The 19,559-nt window shown below is 49.9% G+C and overlaps 1 gene segment (V, D, J or C); it reads right to left on the bottom strand.

The window, feature by feature from the left end:
* Window positions 1-1,676: 1,676 nt before the first annotated feature.
* Window positions 1,677-19,559, bottom strand: part of LOC143675569 (Ig mu chain C region membrane-bound form-like) — a 48,777-nt gene continuing 30,894 nt past the window's right edge. Inside the window, 7 exon segments of the C gene segment in view lie at window positions 1,677-1,947; window positions 2,403-2,518; window positions 5,353-5,685; window positions 5,907-6,224; window positions 6,572-6,916; window positions 7,063-7,380; window positions 14,583-14,625. Of these exon segments, the coding sequence occupies window positions 1,939-1,947; window positions 2,403-2,518; window positions 5,353-5,685; window positions 5,907-6,224; window positions 6,572-6,916; window positions 7,063-7,380; window positions 14,583-14,625 (1,482 nt within the window).

Raw genomic sequence — 19,559 nt, forward strand, 5'->3', positions numbered from 1 at the left:
GTGCTTTCACTTGCCAACTCATATCAATGGCTTCTGCTGCAGATGATGCTATCTTAGGCAAAGAAGGATGGTCCCCCATACTCCTGCAAGTTATGTCCCCTGTGCACTGCATCTCCTTATCACACCATTGTTATGGGTGGATTTGTTTCTCTCAAAGAGATCTGAGCGACTCCTAAACCCCAGTCCTTAAAATGTGACTTCAACTAAAAAAAGCTCTTTGAAGGTACAATGGGTTAAGATGAGGCCAAACTGGATTGGAGGGGGTCCTAATCCAGTACTGCTGTTATTCTCATAAGCAGAAGAAATTTGGGCACGGTCAGAAGATATAGAGACATCCATGTGATGGAGGCAGAGATTGAGTTATTCCACAAGCCAAGGAACATCATGGAATGCCGGCCACCCACCAGAAGCCAGGGGAGTAGATCAGAACTGATTCTCCTCTTTAAGAGGGAGATGCCTTGATTTCAGACTTTCAGCCATGAGACAACATATTACTGTTTTTTAAGCTGCCCAGTCTATGGCACTTTTTTACAGCACCCCAGACACACTGACACAGCATGTAGACATGGTACGCACACACTGAGCTCTGGATGGCACAGCTAGCTCCTCCAGAATCCTGATATTGAATCCCTACTAGTGTCCATGCACACCACATGCCATGAATGATTGCTGAAACAAGCAGCAACACACTGAGATGAAAGTTGTATGAAGAGGGTCCTGCTAGCCATGCCAACTGTGCCACCACGGCCTGACACCAAGTTTCTCTCTGTTGATACCCCCCTACATTAGCACCATCCTGGGCATAGATTAGTACCTGGTATGCAAGCTGGGGCACAGCAGTGATGACAAAATCCTGAACATGGATCAGTCAGGTGAGTCCTGGGGCTTTGAGTTCTCTGTAGGCAAAGAAAGACCTGGGTGTGGTGGGACCCAGCTTGAAGCTGGGGCTACCCACACAGTGGGCAGGAGGGGCAGTGGGTGGGCCTCTGGCCAGACCACTCTGATACGTTTTTCCCTACACCACTGCCTGAGAAACAGTCACCCAACTTGGCTGGGTACATCCCTCTCTGGGACACCTTCTCCAGTTCCAGCCAGTGCATGTCCAAGCTTATCTGCCAAGCCACAAATGTGAGCCCTAAGAAGATTTCTCTGTCCTGGCTGCATGATGGCAAGCTGGTAGAGACAGGCTTCTCCATGTACGAGGTCGAGTCCTAAGCCAAAAGGTCTGGGCTGGCCACCTACAAGGTCACCAGCATGCTGACCATTGTGAGATCAACTGGCTTAGCCAGAGCATGTTCACTTGCTGTGTAGAGCACAATGGTCTAACCTCCTAAGGAATCCCTCCTCCTTCTGTGGCCCCAGTGAGTGGACAGTGCCTCCAGGCAATGGCAGCTTCTCCATTCTTATTAGAATTGGGTGACGACAACTGGAATTCTCCTGAGCTAGTCTGGCACCCTTATATTAGGTGCAAGAAGCCCCAAGACCCCAGGGTTAGGTGTGTGGTCCTACATTCTTACGTTCTTGTCATGTTGTCATGGTCTCTTTCTCAGCATACCCCACCATGAGTTCTTGCTGAGACATTCCCACAGTCCCTTTGGAAGTACTCATGCAACAAGAAAGGAGTGCAGTTTGCAAAAAATAAAAATAAAGCAAATAAAGAACTCATGAAAATGCAGTTTAAGAAGATAAAATATACATATTTATTTTGAGACAATAAACATATACAGAGCAGAAGTCCACAGCTTCAGATTCCACACATAATGAATAGGGATTTGGTTGTATCTAGAAGAAGCCTGTTTTTTAGGGTTCGAAACTGTAGAAAGACATGGGAGAAGATTTCAAGCCAACAGTTAACACAAGCCTGGGAAAATCCCCAAGCAGGAAAGAAGATCCCCTTTGGCTCTTCTCTTTGGGATTGGATTTCCTTCTGTTGATGGATCATTTCACCTGCAGATGACAAAGATGGTTGTGAATGACTTTCCTATAGGTGGGAACAATAGGGAGGGGCAGGAATAACTTATAGTCCCGAGTGTGGTGGGACCCAGATCTAAGGTCCCATCCATTCCAGGAGTGGCTCCATGTGTCTCCAAACTCCCTTCCTGAGCCTTATCTCCTTTTGCTTCCTCCATGCATGTCATAAGAGGGCCAGTCTCTGTTCTTTGCATTTCATGGATGAAGAGCTAGAGCTCAGAATGCCAGAGCTGGGGACAAACAGTGTCTGTGACACTTAGCATCTTGGGTCCAGGCTTTTAAGGCCTCTGTTTGAACATGGTTCCTAGCAGAACCACAAGGGTCTCCTATACACTCTGAACTCTTTCTCAGCATGACTGTGAGGACTGGCCAGATGGCCACTTCCTGGAACTCCACTCCATACTTCATATGCCCACCCAGGACTGGTCTACCTTGAACAGGGTAACCGTTGTGCTGTAGAAGAGGCTCAGGAGGAAGAGGACGATGAAGGTGGAGGCTGTAGTCCACAAGTTCTCAAACCCTTCCTCTTCAGCATTCACCTCCCCCTCTGTAAGGGGATACAACATAGATGAAGGTATCAGGCTTGGGACCGGAGCACCTTGCTGGGGTCTTCCTTGGGGGCTGGGTGGTGGGCTCAGGGTGGGACTGTTCAGACTGCTGGAGCTACTGAAGGATGCACACCCCACTGGGATAAGATAATACTTGGTTCTTGGCTGTGCTGCACCCTTAAGTAGGGCGTGAGGCAGGGAGGAATAGCAGAAGCTAGAACACAAGAAGGAGACTATGCATAGAACTGTAGGACATGTGAGAGAATATGGAGGACTGGTGGGCACACTACTAGGATGAAGCTCTGAGCAGCAGCCACCTGTTATTTATTTCTGGGACTGGGGGCTCCTGGGCTCTGTCTGGACAAGTCACCAACAAGTGTGTCATGGGTCCACCCAAACATCTGATGAGGAAGTGCGTGCTTGAGTTACACAGAGGCAAGAGCTCAGGCTAAGCTTGGGTAGGTCATTGACACAAAGCACCCTTGTCCTGAGGCCATAAGGGTGGTAAGAGAATGAAAGAGGCAGCATACAGACACAGGCAGGCCAGGCTTGGGTTGGGGCCAGTGGTTGGGACCTAAGTGTGTACTGAACCCTCCTTGAAGAGGTAATGACACAACTGGGAGCACAGATTCCCTGGTCATATGAGACAAAGAAACATAAAGGGGTATTTCCTCTATCTTGTAGTTAGATAGGGGTGTCATGGTGGACAACCACATCTGAACGTTCTCTTCTCCTGGTCATCTGCCCTTGGCTGATGTTCTGTCTTCACTTTCCTCTATCTCTCTCTTTCTGTCTCCATCTCCATCTTTATATCCATTTCCATCTCTCCTCCTCCATCACTATCTGCATTTCTCTTTCTCCATCTTCCATCTCCATCTTTTTATCTCCAGCTCTTTCTTTCCATGTCCATATCCAAATGTCTATGCCCACTCCATCTCTATCTCTAACCAGCTCTACCTTCATCTCCAACTCTCTATCTCCATCTTTACCTCTATCTCTGTCTATCTCTTCTTCTCTTCATCTGTTCATATGCATCTCTCTTATATCTGTCCATCTCTATCTCCATCTCCATCTCTACCTCTCTCTCTTTCTATCTTTATCCACAACTCTCTCTCTATTTCCATCTCTTCCCTCTTTCACTCTATCCCTCCCTCTCAGTGTGGAGGCCATGCCTGAGAGACCATGGTGGGATATCCTGGCTGGCTTGTCCTGCCCCATCCAAACTTATGACCCTTGGGACAAAGGAGACAGGCAGACAGCCTGTGGCTCAGGGAAGTTGATATCAGGATGGGTAGGCTGAGAAAACTGAGTGGGTCTGAATCTGCAGCACATATAGGCCATCGAGGGTACCTGAAACTCAGGCCTCCAATGGGCTGAGACCCTGAGGGCATCTTGGAAGCAGCCCCAGAAGCAACCCCTAGGCATATACTGTCTTTTGGGCATGGTTCCCAGAGATCTCACCTGCTATCCCATTCTTCTATCTGGGTCTTCTTGGCTCAGGGATTTCCTGGCTAGATTCTGCCTCCTGAGTTCCCCTGTTCCCTAATCCAAGGGACATGAGGGTTGTGTTTGGAGGAAATAGCTGGCTCAGGTTTATCTCCCTGCCACTTCCTACTAAAAAGAAGAGCTGCCAAGGAGTGTTGCTTCCTCTAGGCACAATCAGGGCATGGGGTAGAACTCCTGGTCCTATTCATAGATGGGTGCTGTTGGGGTAGGGGGACTGCCTTTACCAGGAGCTTGGACTGGGAGGGACCACAGCTCCCCTGAGGAGTTCCAGCCAGATAAACCTTAGGGGGTTCAGGTTATGCCCAGCATGCATCTCGGAGACATTTCCCTGGGCTGAGATACAGCAGCCATGGTCATCCTCTAAGCCAGGTTGTCCCTGAATGCACATTCAAGCTGAGACAGAGGACAAGCAGAGTTTTAGGTAGAAAGCCCTGTGGTAGTCACTGTACGGGGGCAGAGATGGCTCAAGAGGAGAGGTGTCAGGGGGAGGAACTGCCTTGGTATGAATGTGCCATTCCTGGTGTCTGTGTATCTATATGTGCATGTGTATGGTCAATGTGATTTTGTGTATGGGGTGTGTGTCCCCAAGCAGGTATGCTTGGGTGTGTGCCCATAGGTGTATGTGCCCACGTGTGTGCATGAAGACCCATGTATGTGTACCTGTGTCCATATGTCCGTGTGTCTTATGAGTGTTCATGTCTGTATTTGTGTGTGCATGTGCATCACTATGTCTGTGCAAATGTATGTGTATGTGAGAGTGTGTATATGTGCCTGTGCTTGTTCCCCATGTATGTCTGTGTCTATATGTTCATGTGTGTCCACCAGTCCATGTATATGTATGTGTCCCCATGTGTGTCTATGTCTATGTGCCTATGTGTCCATGTGTCTGTGTGTGTGTTTGTGTGTGGGCATGTATGTGTTTGTGTGTGCTGCCTGTGCCTGTGTGGGTCTACTCCCACCGACTATCCAGAAGTAGCTATAAGAGCAGTGAGGATGGGGCCTGTTGGCTGTGGTGTCTGCCAGACTCAGTGCCTGAAGACTTTCCCAGGGCGATGGCAGACAGTGGTGGAGGAAGCAAATGGGTGTGTTGTTTGTGGTATGAGGGCATGTGGGCACATCATAGCTCCAGCCCCAGGCAGGTGGAGAAACCCGCTCACTCAGGACCAGCATCTTTTTAACTGATATTTTTATTTCTAGTTTTTATAAAATGCGACATCACTCCCCATTGACATGGTTAGTTTGCAAACACAGTGACCCCAGTGCGGTCAGTAACAGGTGGTGGCCGTGTCGGACAACACCAGGGACACGTTGAACAGGGAGGGTTTACCGGTGGACTTGTCCACGGTCCTCTCGGTCACAGTGTGTGGCAGGGCCTCGTGCCCCACGACACAGGTGTAGGTGTCTCCATTGCTCCAGTCTTCCTCGGATACAGTCATGATGCTGTAGGTGAAGTAGAGGCCAGGGGCCTGGGGCTCAGGCATTGGGGCACTGGTGATATACTTGTCTGTAGGCACAGGCTGCCCCTTGTGTAGCCACTGCACAAAGACATCTGCAGGGGAGAAGTCCTTCACCAGGCAGGTGACAGAGGCTGATTTCCGCAGACTGAACTGCTCTCGGGTGGGTGGTAACATGTAGACGGCTGGCGTGTGCTTGGCGACCCCTGCAAGCAAAGATAGGATATTGAGTGGACTGAATAGGGCTGTGGATATGAGCTCATGTTCAGAACGGGGAAGGGAGGCTGAGGTGTGGGGGAGAAAGAGAAGGTCAATGAGAGGATTCCTGGGCACAGCCACAAGATCTCACCCGCACTTGGGTGTCTCAAATGCACCCAGAGGCCTGTGGGGCAATTCCCAGGTGAGGAGAGCAAAATGAAGGTCTCACCCCTGGGCTTGGAGATGGTGCGCTTGAGTTGGGAGGGGAGATCCGTATGGGTCACTATGCACGTGAAATCATCCCCAGTCTCCCAGTCCTCCGTGCAGACGGTGGCCACACCCGTGGCACTGAATGTGGCATTGGGGAAGCTTTCGGAAATGTTGGTGTGGGTTTTAAGAACCTCGCCATTCTGGCGGATCCAGGTGATGCTCAGACTGTCGTAGGTTGCCAGGTTTGTGACCATACAGGAGAGCTTGGCAGATTTGGTGAGAAAGATGCTGGGAAAGGAAGGTGCTATGGGGAAGATTTTGATGGCTGCGGATGGACCTGAGTCAAGAGAAAGTTGGTTTCAGTGAGCAGTGGCATGTGAAATCGAAATAAGGTTTTGTCTTCTCCCAGAGAGCCAGGTCAACTGTGCCAAGCTTTCTTGGGCCCCAACAGGTCCTGCAATGGGGCATATATTAGTGGCCCCATGCTGTCTTGCAGGGCTGCTCTCTTGCCCCACCCATGAGTGACTGTTCTTAATTAGCCCTGGGAAGCCCCAGTCTGGGACAGAAGATCACATCTGGGGAGGCATCTATGAATATGGGGGGTAGGGGCAACATGCCTGGGCCCATGAGGCCAGGTGCTGGATTTGGGGCCAGGACCATTGTCTGAAGGGACTGTCTACTCACCAGTGCCACAGACGGAGGACACATTCTTTAGGTAGAAATCACCATTGTGCTCTACGCGGCAGGTAAAAACACTCTGGCTGAGCCAGTCGATCTCGCTGACGGTCAGTGTGCTTGTAACTTTGTAGGTGACCGGCCCAGACCCTTTGACTTCAGCCTCAACTGCACCCGTGGAGAAGCCTGTCTCTACCAGTTTGCCATCATGCAGCCAGGACACAGAGATCTTTTTGGGGCTAAAGTCTGTGGCCTGGCAGATGAGCTTGGACTTGCGCTGGCTGGAACTGGAGAAGGCGTCCCGGGGTGGAATGTACACAATTAGGTTAGGCGATCGTTCCTCAGGCCTCAGACCTATGGGAAAAGGTGTCAGAGTGGTCTGGCCAGAGGCCCCCATGCTGTGCCTTCTGCCCACCATGCGGGTGACCCCCAGCTTCACACTGGGTCCCACCACACCAGAGAGTGTGTGCCCACAGAGAACTCAAAGCCCCTGGTCTCACCTGCCAGATACACGTTCACGGTCCTCTCACCGCTGCTGTGCGCCGCCTTGCATACCAGATACTCATCTATGCCAGGGACAATGCTCAAGGAAGGGAGCAGCAACTGAGAGGAGGCCATGTACTTGCCATCGCTCAGGGTTGATGGAAAGGTCATGAAATTCTGGTTGCTGACAGAGGTACTGTTCTTGTATTTCCAGTAGATGGTGATGGAGCTGGGCAGGAAGTCCCGGGCAAGGCAGCCCAGGGCCAACAGGTTGTCTGTGGCCAGGCTATTCTCACAGGAGAGCAGGGGGAAGAGTGTTGGGGCAGATGTACTCTCTGAGGACCCGAAAGGACAAAAAAGAGAAGGGAGGGGATGATTAGGCAGGACCAGTAAGAGCTCAACAAGCAGAAATGGGTGAGTGAGAGGCAGCTCAGTGAGTCCAGGTCGATGGAGTTCAGCAGGTTCTGTGCTCTTAACTACTTACCATCCTCATCCCACTGTGGCTGAGCCCACCTGCAGACCTCCGAGTACTGGCTGCGAGTAGCTCAAAAGTGTGGTAGGAAGCCATGGTGAAGGGAAGGCCCTGGGGTATGAAGAAGCCAAGCACAGACTACCCACCCTTAGTCTGCTACTCTGAATGTGTGGGAAGTCCCAGTGATGGAACACTTCCTGTCAAAGCAGGAGATCCATTTCACTAGCACCGATCTTGCCATCCAGAGAGAAGCACCATGCAGCTCAGGGTGCTGAGCTGCACAGTCCAGTCCTGAAGCCTAGTGAGTGAGCAGCTCAGTGTAGAGTGCAAGGTATCAGGGATTGGGGGTTGGTGTACTTGGATATGGCCTAGTGCTAGCCCAATTCAGCCCTCTCCACCTTAGCCCAACCATATCACATATGGTCAGCACAGTACAATGTCATCCAGAACAGAATAGTCATTTAAGCTCAATTTGGATCTATTTAGCCAGGCCTAGTTCGGTCCAGCCCAAAGCAGCCCATCAACTCACACTAGTTATCTCAGCCCAGCTAGCTCAGCCCATCTGTACCCAATTCATCTCACCTTATTTAACCCTGCAGAACCCACAAAGCTCAGGCCAAATCAGTCCACTTAGTTCAGCTCAGTCCAGCTCAGCCCACCTCAGCTCAGCTCAGCTAAGCACAGACCAGGCCAGGCCAGGCCAGTTCAGCCCATCTCAGTTCAGCTAAGCACAGACCAGACCAGGCCAAGTCAACTCAGTCCAGCTCAGCTCCGTCAATTTCAGCTCAGCTCAGCTCAGCTAAACACAGACCAGACCAGACCAGGCCAATCCAGCTCAGTCCATCTCAGCTCAGCTTAGCCCCACCCAGCCCAGCTAAGCCTCACTCAGCCCAGCCTAGCTCAGCCCAGCTCAGGTCAGCTAAACCCAGACCATGCCAGGTCAGCTCAGTCCAACTCAGCCCAGTTTAGCCCAGCCAGTTCAGCCTGGCTGAGCATTTCTCAACCCACCTCAGTTCAACCCAGCCCAGCCCAATTCAGCCCAGTCCAGCCCAGCCCAGCCCAGCTCAGCCCGGCTCAGCCCAGATCAGCCCAGCTCAGCCAAGTTCAGCCAAGCTCAGGCCAGTCCAGGCCAGCCTAGTTTAGCCCAGCCTGGCTCAGCCCAGGCCAGCTTGGCTTAGCCTGGCTCAGTTCAGTCCAGCCTAGGGAAGACTAGCATAGCTCAGCCCAGTTCTGCTGCCTCAGTTCATCTTAGCTCAGTCAAACTTATCCCAACTCACATCAGCCCAGCTCAGCCCAACTCAGCCCAGCTCACCCGTATAGCTCAGCCTGATTCAGGTCAGTCCAGTCCAGTTCAGATCAACAAAGCTCAACCCACATCAGTCCAGCCAACTTAGTCCAACTTGGTCCAGCTCAGTCCAGCTCAGCCCTGCTCAGCCCAGCTCTGACAGTTCAGCTCAACCCAGCTTTCCAGTTCAGTTCAGCTCAGCCCAGCCTCTTCAGCCCCACTCAGCCCAGCTTCTTCATCACCACTCAGCCCAGTTCAGCCCAGCTAACTTAGCCTGTCTTGGTCCAGCTCAGCCCAACTCACCCAGCTTTGTCAGTTCAGTTCAACCCAGCTCGCCAATTCAGCTCAGCCTATTTTAGTTTGACTCAGCCCAATTTAGCTCAGTCCAGCTCAGCTCAACCCAGCGAAGCCCAGCTCAGATCAGCTAAGCCCAGTACAGCCCAGCTATGCCAGTTCAGCTCAGTTTAATTCAGCCCAGCTCAGCTCAGCTTAACTCATCAGTTCAGCTCAGCCTGGTACAGCTCAGCTCAGCCAGCTTAGCTCAGCCCAGCTCAGATCAGCTAAGCCCAGTTCAGCCCAGCTATGCCAGTTCAGATCAGTCTAATTCAACCCAGCTCAGCTCAGTTTAACTCATCAGTTCAGCTCAGCCTGGTACAGCTCAGCTCAGCCAGCTTAGCTCAGCCCAGCTCAGCCCAGACCAGCTCTGCCCAGTTGAGCCCAGCTATTCCAGATCTGCGAGTTCTGCTCAGTCCAGCTCATCAGTTAAGCTCAGCTTGGTTCAGCCCAGTCTAGCTCAGCCCAGCTTAGCCCAGTTTAGCCAAGCTAGGCCATTTCAGCTCAGCCTAGCTCAGCCTAGTTCAGCCTAGCTCAGCCTAGCTCAGCCTAGCTCAGCCCAGCTCAGCCCAGCTCAGCCCAGCTCAGCTCAGCTCACCAGTTCAGCTCAGCCTGGTTTAGCTCAGCTCCGGCCAGCCAGCTCAGCCTAGCTTGGTCTACCTTAGTCCATCTTAGCCTACTCCAGCTCTATCAGTTCAGCTCAGCTTAGCTGGTCAATTTAGGTCAGCCTTATTCAATGCAGCTCAGCCCAGCCTAGTTCAGCCCAGTCTAGCCCAGCTCAGCTCACTTTAGCTTAGCCCAGCTTAGCCCAGCTCAGCAAGCCCATTTCAGCCCAGCTATGCCGGTTCAGCTGAGCTTAGCTCAGCCCAGTTATGCCAGACCTGCTGGTTCTACTCAGCCCAGCTCATCAGTTCAACTCAGCTTGGTTCAGCCCCGACTAGCTCAGTCCAGCTCAGCCCAATTTAGCCAAGCTATGCCAGTTCAGCTCAGCCTAGCTCAGCCCAGCTCAGCTCAGCTCATCAGTTCAGCTCTGCCTGATTTAGCTCATCTCAGGCCAGCCAGCTCAACCTAGCTTGGTCCAGCTTAGTCCAGCTCAGCCCTCCCCAGCTCTACCAGTTCAGTTCAGCTCAGCTCAGCCGGTCAAGTTGGGTCAGCCTGATTCACCTCAGCTCAGCCCAGCCTAGTTCAGCCTGGTCTAGCCCAGCTAAGCTCAGTTTAGCTTATCCCAGCTCTGCCAGTTCAGCTCAGTCCAGCTTAGCCCAGCTCATCTCAACCCAGATCACCAGTCAGCTCAGCATGGTTCAGCCCAACTCAGCCGAATTCACCCCAGCTGTGCCCGTTCAATTCAGCCCAGCTCAGCCTAACTCTGCTGGTTCAGCTCAGCTCAGCCAGCACAACTCAGCCCAGCTTAGTTCAGCTTTAGCTGGTCGAATGCAGCCTATAAAGCCCCAAAAGCCTGGTGATGGGGTATTTGCCAGGAGGGCCCAGCGCAACCAGACCTACTTGCTTCAGCTAAAGCCATGCTATTCCATGAACCCTGCATAGCCAAACTCAGTCCAGCATCGGTTCCTTTCTGGTGCCTTTCCCCACCCTCATAGATTTCCTTCTGTGCTGTCTACACTTCATGCTCCAAATCCCAGTCCTCACATCCTAGCACCACTGGCTTTGGCTCCAAAACAGTAACTTTAAATTTTAGTTTATCCCACTTTAAATTCGTTAAAACATAGGATAAGAATTGAAAAACAGCAAATCCTATCACAAAAGATGAAAGCGTCTCCTTTGCTCTACAGTTAGCAGCTTGGCTTTCTTGTGTACAGTCAGCAGCTACAACTGCACATTCTGGATGGTGGGGAGATTTGAGAGATGCCTCCCTTCAGGCATTTTGACTTACTGGATAGTCCTCTGAGCCCAAATTCCTCTGTCCTCAGTCTAAAATAGTCTCTTTAACTAAATTCTCTCAAGATAAAAATCATCATTAAAAACTACCAGGAGCCAGAGACCCTGGTTTGATTCCTGGTGCCTGCCCATGCATAAAACAAACAAATGAACAAACAAACAAACAAACAGAAACACACACACAGAACTACCAGGAAATTAAAAAACAAAACTACCAGGAAATTAATCTTATCTTATTTGGCCATTTAGACAATGCTTTTTACTGTAAAGCTCTTAGAAGGTATGGGAATGTACAACAATGGTTAAATTCCAAAGCTGCTTTTATAATTGAAATAAAGACAATTTAAGTAATGTTTTGTGTATTTTAAAGTATCACAGACAATATCAACAATAAGGAACATATCAGTTCATACTATTTTTTTTCCTTGAAACATCGTTGAGGGAAAGTTAAATATGTCTAAATCCACCAAGAATCACCCAAGGGATGATCATCCAAATAAGTCTCTTTCTCTTCAGTGAGAAATAATATAAAGACTGATTTCCTTCCACGACAGAAAAACAAACATCAAATACAAACATTTATAAGCATTAAATCAGGCAGTGCAGGCTGCCTTCTTCTTACTATTTTTTCTGCCTGGTCACTGGCACACTCTCTGGGATTATTTGGTATTGACTAATTCCTCCAAATCCATTTAAAAATGGTGAATTCATAAATAGCTGGGTTGGCCTTTAGTGGCAAAAGCTACAACTGCACATTCCAGACTCTGTGTGGTTCCAGGAGATGGCACAGCCAAGGCCAGACTTGATAGGAACTCTGTTCTCTGCCCTTCTTATTTCCTTCCACTAAGAAGCTCAGCCAAGATTAAAAACAGAAACTCCCAGGAGTTGCTTTGCTTCAGAAGTTCCTTTCTGATGCTCTATCCAACTTGGTTTCCTCTTAATCCACCAACTAGCACATTTAACTGAAATAATCCAGCATCGATCTATGCATTTAACTTAAACTTTATCTATAATTAATACTTGAAGAATGGTCTTGAAAAACACTAAAATGAAGGCAATATTTTCAGAATATTCAAGTATTTCTTAATTGCAAAGAGAAAACCAACTAACTTAAATAATTCTGAACACAATCATTACAAGAATAATGCTCTGGGGCAGTGAAAATTGTTTGAAGTTAGTTATCAAAAGAGAGAGTAACAAAGCAATGAAAGAAGTTCTTATTGCATTAACAAAACATACTAAGACTTCTTAAACATGTTACTTTGAAACATGAATACAAATTAAAAGTTGATAAAGCTGAACATAAAGAATTAAAATCAAATAGTTGAAAACGGAACCCTCACAGTTTCTGTCAGGTTGCATGCCTTATTTTAGAAATGCACATTACCCAGGTGTTGTTTTGTTCACTGGAACAATTTCGGGTATATGGGGCTAGGCAAAAATATCTGAAAACCACCTCTTCAGAACCATAAGCTAAATTTACCAATCGTGTTTTCTCAGTTCCTGAAAGAGACTCCAGACATGACCTGCTTCCGGCCACCTGCTGCAGGTGCCTAGGCAAGCCCGCAGCCATCTTGCCTCTAACTCAACACCAACATCTTGAAAAATTGCTCAATTATTTTTTTAAAATAAACTAGATTTACTATACCACCTCTTTGCCAAACCCATAATACTGTCAATACAGAAAGACAGAACTCATGGTTAACTGAATCTGAATTTTAAATTCTTTGGCAGTTTAAAACTTAACATAGTGGACAATTTCTTAAAATTTTAAGTAACATTATCCCCAATTATCTTCCTCAACCAATTCCAATGTATAATCTCTGTTAATACTACCAAATCACTTTTATAAACTGTCCTCACAAATGAAGTTCCCTAAAATGTCCCTGTACAGATTGCCAGCATGCAGCCCTCTCAGGGCCAGCCCTTGGAGGCTTACCGAGACAAAGATGACATGCCTTTCCTTTCTGAGATACTTACGGGAGGCAATTTTCTTTCTAACTGACACAGAATTTTAGCAAAAATCTGTCACAGAATATATCTCACAATTCTAAAGGAAATAGTTCACTGTGCTCTGTACATGAGGTGTAAGTATAAAGACACTATTAGAAAGGCACACCATTCAGCGAACACCATGTTTCCAAAACAGAAGTATTTGCTTCTATGATCCAGATTGTCCTCTGGCCCATGGGAGGATCCCGTCCCTTCTGAGTGCTTTGCCCAAAAGTGGCCCTTCAAATGCTCAGCCCAGCAATTCCTTTTTTCAGAAGCTCAGGCACCCACTCAGACAAGCTGGACATCATGAATTTTAGAAAGGTATCAGAGAAGTAACGGAGGTTCTGAAATTTCTATGGCAGCCCAAGCCTCATCCCCTCCGGGCCAGCCCCTTAAGACCCTCAGGGATACATCCCTGGGAAGGAGGGGAAAAAACATAAGAATAAGCAGAAACTGAAGGCCCCAGAGGGGTTGTTCTTACCTGAGGAGATGATGACTATGATCCCTTGGCCCCAGGCATCCATAGCCTAATAGTCACCAATGATGACCTCTCTGTGTCCACCCCACAAAAACACATCACTGTCTGCCACCCAGAAAATGGACCATACAGAAATCTTGCAGTGTCTCATGGCCCCCATGGAAGCCAATGGTCCACATCTTGTTATCTGGGATCTCCATACTCAGCCCCCTCTCTGTCTGGGGTCAGAGGGTCCTGGATTCCTCGACTGGCCCTGGAGACCCAACATTCCAACCTGGCCTTTTGACTGCCTGGGCAGTATGAGGGAGATGAACAGACTAGCCTGCACTGAAGACAAGTCCTAATTTGCACTCAAAAGTCAAACATAATCTAAGACCAGTAACTGCCCCTAAAACCAGGTGTCTTGCAGGTATATGGAAGCTTCGATTATGACCCAGAGTCATGACATTCCCTGATACTGCATCTTACAGAGGAATTCAATGAAATGGAGAGTGGTCACCTTTGATCGGGACCCCAAAATAGCAAAAAGAGCAGCAGGCTGCCCTTTGAAAAGGAAGGTTTGATCTTGTGTTCCTAGTTACGGAGGCAGAGAAAAGACCCTCTCCCTGGCTCTATTTTCTGAACTTTTACATGTCTTGGTCTCTTTCTGAGACCCAGACACCACAAATTCCCCCAAATAATTAAAATACTGTTTTAAGTGGAATCGGGATTAGGACTCACATGAGGAGATGGTGACCATGGTCCCATGGCCCCAGGTGTCAACTATGTTGTCACATTGTGACAACCTGGGACTCCAGATAAAAACCGTGTCTAATAGAGGTAGTCAGGACTGCAAATGGAACTCGGTATGACCAAGAAGCCATAGGACATTACATATGCCAATGGCAGCCCAAACCCCAGAGTAACATCCATGTCACAGGATCCAGGAGGAGAGAACCTGACCCCTCGCAGGCTCCTTCTGGACACCCCCAGACAGTACCCAGTCCTTCCGGGACTGAGATCCAAGCACCCTCATTTCTTCCCCAAAATACAGCAGAAACGCTCGTAAAGAAGCTGGAGAGAAGCTGAATGGACTCACCTGAGGTGACGGTGACCAGGATTCCTGGGCCCCAGAAATCAATTAATCACATTGCTGTGAGACCAATTAGGGGTTCTACAAAATCTATGATCCAGTCCTGCCATCCCAGGCCTGTCCAGCTATGGCAAAAATAGCTTTATTCCTAAGGTTTTCATGCCCCAGACACAAAACATTCCTCTGCACAGTCTGTGTCCCAGCAGCAGAGCACTCCTAACACTACAGAAATTCCATTTACAAAACAGAGAACTGAACCTCACACAGAAAACCTCCAAGAGCCCCAAGAACCCTGGGAGGTCCCACCTGGACCAAGGTCTCTCAAGAAATTACTGTCCCTACTCCAAGACAGAGAAGGCTGAAGGCAGCTTGAAGAGGAAGAGAAAGAGCTTTCTCACCTGAGGAGAAGACCTTAGAGGTGAAATCTGTTGTTACATTTTGACAAATATACTGGGGTCCCAGGCAAGAACTCTGCCTGACAGGGGCCATCAGGCACAGCAGAACCTTTTCAACTCAAGCCCAGGTTTGCCAAAAGGCCACAAGGCACTCCAGAGGCCAACGGCAGTGGACACCCTAGAGAAACTCCCAGCTTGTAGAGTTCGGGAGAAGAGGGTGTCCTGTGAGGTCCTGACCCTTCACTGGCTGCTTTCAGAGACTCCCACACAGTACCCAGTCCTTCAGAGGCTGAGATACAGACACCCTAATTTCCTCCCCCCAAATATAGCAAAACCCTCAGAAAGAAGCTGGAGAAAGAAGCTGAGAGGACTTACCTGAGGAGACGGTGACCTGTGTTCCTTGTCCTCAAAGATCAAACTTATCACATTGCTGTGGGCCCCACTGAGAGTTGAACAAATTCCCTTATCCACCCCTTCTTCTGTGCTGTCCAGCCATGGCAAAAAGCCTTATTTCTTATTTCTGAAAGGTACCCATACCCTGAACACAAAGCACGCCTCTGCCCAGCTTGTGTCTGCAGAGCAGAGATCCCCTTAACCTGCAAAACACCCTTTGCACAACAGAGAACCAGATCATGCACAGAGGGCTTCAGAGAGATCCAGTAGGCCCTACCCTAGCCAGGGTGTCTCTAGAAATTTCAGTCCCTGCTCCAGGCAGAAGAGGTTGACTGCAGGTTAGGAGGCGGAGAGAAAGAGCTTTTTCACTTGGGGAGATGATCATCAGCATGCCATGGCCTCAGGAGTCAAAACCATCATGCAGGGACACAATCCCTGCTCTTGCCCTCCATAATCCTGCCATAGGCCCCTCAGACAGACAAGCCCAACCACGCAGGACACTCAGCAGTATGAGCTGGATTTATGCTTCAGCTACAGAGACCCCCAGGGGAAGACTGAAGGTGGGCAAGGGAACAGTTACCTGAGGAAATGGTGACTGAAGTGCTCAGGCCCCAGTGGTCAAAATAGCCATAAACACACTAGTGGATATGCTTAATTCACTGGCACATAACACCATGCAGCACAGACAATGCAGGCCTGGCCTGAGCCCCCATCCCCCATGAGAGGAAGCCCCTGCTGAGTCCAGGAATGGCTCCAGGGTTGGCAGGGCTTGAATTCTCTGTACCTACTTAAAGCTTGCTAGTTGACTGAGTGGGGGACTCACCCGGGGTGATGATGTTTGGGAAGCACTGACTCCAGCACTCAAAGATTCCATTACCGTACTCACGGGTGTGCATGCCAGCACCCTGGCATGCAAACTTTCCAGGTAGCCGGGACCTTGTTCCAGCACTGTCTGCAACTTCTCATTACTAGCCAGGTCTGTGCCTGTGGCTTCTCTCCACACAGGTGTGAGTCTTATTTACACACTCAGCCATGCAGGGGATCCGTCAACTCCCAACTCACTAGTAGGGCCATAACCCTGACTGTCCATTCAGGGTTTGCTGACTTCCAGGATGGTAGTGATGGCCATACCGGATCTTCCTCCACCTGTGGACCCCAAGACCTTGACCCTGAGCCCAAGCAGAGAAACTGCAGTAGCCCATTCACCTGGTGCAAGGGTGACAGTGGCTCCTTGGTTCCAGAACTGTGGGTAACAATAGCACAGCTTGCACCTACCTGCTTCTCCTATACAAAGTGAGTCTCCCCTTCCCTCCTCTGCCAGACCAGGAACCTCTTGTCCTCCTGACCTTGAGACTAACCAAAATGCCTCAGCACACTTGATCCCACTGCACCAGGTTTCAGGGCACCAGATGTCAGAATCACCTGGTGAATGGGCTGTTCTGGCCCTAGGACTGGAAGGAATTGTAGCCAAACTGTATGGACTCTGTGCTAGGGGCCACAGTAACTCCCCACAACCTGAATCTCTCCGGGGGCTTACTGGGAGCCCAGGGTCCCAGAAAATCTTTTCTCTGCTTGAAGAGCCTCTCCAACCCCACTGCCCCTCTAAATGTCACCATTGCCCTTAGTCCCTGCCTCTTTGATTAACCAGTCCTTCCTGATACTTGGCTGCATTTGTCTTCTTGGGTCACCACTTCCCCTGCTTCTGATGTGCTGTCCAGCTTGAAGCTCAAGTCAAGCTCTCTGTGGCTGGCCTTTCTTCGCTCTCCCTGTCCTGATTCTGCCCCATGTGGCTCTCTACCAATACAGCCCTAGGCTGCTGCATATGGCAGGCCCCTCCCCTTACCCAGACAACCCCAGGCTGCTGAATATAGCAGTCCGCAGGCCCCACTCAGACAACTCCAGGCTTCTGGAGATGGCAGGCTCCAGCGCCCACCCAGACAACCTAGGCAACATATGACAAGCATCTCCCCATGACTTTCCTGACATCTATGCATTTCCACTCCAAAATTTCTCCCCTCTTCCTTCAATATGGTCCATCTCTCATCTCTTCTTTTCTGTCTATTCTGGTCTCCGCACCCCACCCCCTTGCAGAACTGACAGCATGCCCTGGGGACAGCCCCTCAGGGCTCCCCTCTCTTCCTTTGGAGGCCCTGCCCTGCCAGCCCAGCAGAAATGAAGCCAGGGTTTTTGTATTGTTGTCAGTCACTGTGATCCCAGCTAGCACTGTGATTCTCCGCTCAGCCAAAACCCAGGTGGTTCCTAGGCACCTGGAGTCTAGGCAAGGAAGAGGAGAGTGGCCCAGGAGGTTGCTATGGCCACATGACAACCCCTCCCCTGCACCATTAAGGTTGGGGACAGTGTAAAGGACTTGCAGCTACTATAGCAGTCTAGAGCACATTGTTTGCTTTAGAAATCAGAGCATGTATAGGCCAGGCCATTAATCTCACATATGGACCTCTCTGTCTTTTGTGGTGTTTTCTGGAGTCTGGACAGAAAAGCCATGAGGGTGGACACCTGGGGTCACATGGGGAGCTGCGGTTGCCATTTGTTAGACCCCTATAGCACCTACAGGCTTTCCTGGCATGGCCCCTCTGGGGGCTCTGCCAGCCTCCCAGCTCTGGGGCAGCTTTTTGTTCTCTTTGATGGCATCGTTCATGTGGGAAGTAAACCCACTGTTAAGTTTGTGCTCACTGCCATTCTCTCCCTGAAATGTGAGCTGCTGGAGTGCTGGGCCTGTTCTAAGTTCACCCCCAGTGAACTCAGTGGGTGCCTGGTCATCCCTCCCACCCTTCCAGAGCTGTTGGTTCTGAGCTGTTTGTTCTCAGTTGTCTCGTCTGAAGCGACAAGGGCAGTTGGAGGGGTAGGATGGTTGAAGGCAGGGATTTCCCTTCTCTATTCCCAGGCCAGCCTGACTGCTTCCACCTGACTTCACCAGGCCAAGATAGGTGTCCTCTGTGTGGAGGTCTTTTGGAAGGTGAGGGGAGGTCTGTGTTCATTTCCCCAACTGTTCTGGGAATGGGTGTCAGCCCTCAGGCACATTAGCCCTTTGCACTCAGGATTATAGAGACATAGGCTCCTGCTGGCCAGACATGAATGCGAGGGGTGTGCCCTCAGAGGTTACTGCTGGGGTGGGCAAAAAGGGTTCCAGACACTGAAGGACTGGGGACAATGGTGCCCTGACGATTGTTGGGGGAGGGGCAGGTAAATGGTATCTTGCCATGACAACATGAGGTGGGAACAATGGGCATGGAGGAGGAGTTCTGGCAGAGTTACAGCCAAGGTAGAGGTCTAGTGTATCCTCTGGAGAATGGCAGGTTGTCATATGGCTGGACTTGAAGTAGGATCATGTACCCAGCAAGGAAGCTGCCTATGGCTGGAGGCTACAGAAGAACTTTCACTGTAGATGTGCCTGATGATATAGTGTGCATGAGCATTGGGGAAGATGGGGCAGGTGGAGAGTAAAGTATAAAGATGAGAGATGGTTATGGCTTCCCATAGGGTCCAGGTTAATGGAATAGAGGCTGTAGGAGAAGACAAAGGTCCAGACAAGATGGAATGGATGGGGGTACAGCAGGGGTTAAAGGCAAGTTGATGTGGAGGAGTGGAGGACAGGGGTCCAGGCAGGGTGGAATGGAAGGAGGTGAGTGTTCCAGAAAAGAGGGAGTGGAGGAGAGCAGGTCAGTAATTCCAGGCAAATCAGAGTAGGGGGGGTCACGGGTCAAAGCAGAACTGAGTGGACTCCATGGGAAATTGAGAGCAGGGAGAGTAAGCACAGTTTCTCAGGTAACACCAATAGAATTTGGGGGACAAAAGTGGGGTTCTTGCTTCTGGAGAAGTTCTTGGAGGGACAACAAGAATCTGGTTGTTTAGGGCAGGGCTATAGATAGGTACTGCTGAAAGACAATGGTGATGTTAGCTCAATCTGACTGGTAGGAGGTGCTTGGGAGACCTCTGATGAAGCCTGATGCCAGGGGATGGATGAGAGCATATGGGCTGAGCCTTGGGGGCCTTCACTGCTTAAGGAAGCAGGAAAAATGGCTAAGGAACACCTGAGGAGAGGTCCCCAGTAGGAGAGAAGGAATCGGGGTCAGGCAGAGAGAGAACGAAGGAGGAGATCAGTTGTTCTATAGAGGGAACAATGCTGAAAACCAGCTGTGGCTTCTCCTGTCTAGCCTTGACAGGGTCCATGAGGAGG

This window comes from Tamandua tetradactyla, chromosome 3, assembly GCF_023851605.1.
Source record: "Tamandua tetradactyla isolate mTamTet1 chromosome 3, mTamTet1.pri, whole genome shotgun sequence".
In the NCBI taxonomy this organism is placed as follows: Eukaryota; Metazoa; Chordata; class Mammalia; order Pilosa; family Myrmecophagidae; genus Tamandua; species Tamandua tetradactyla.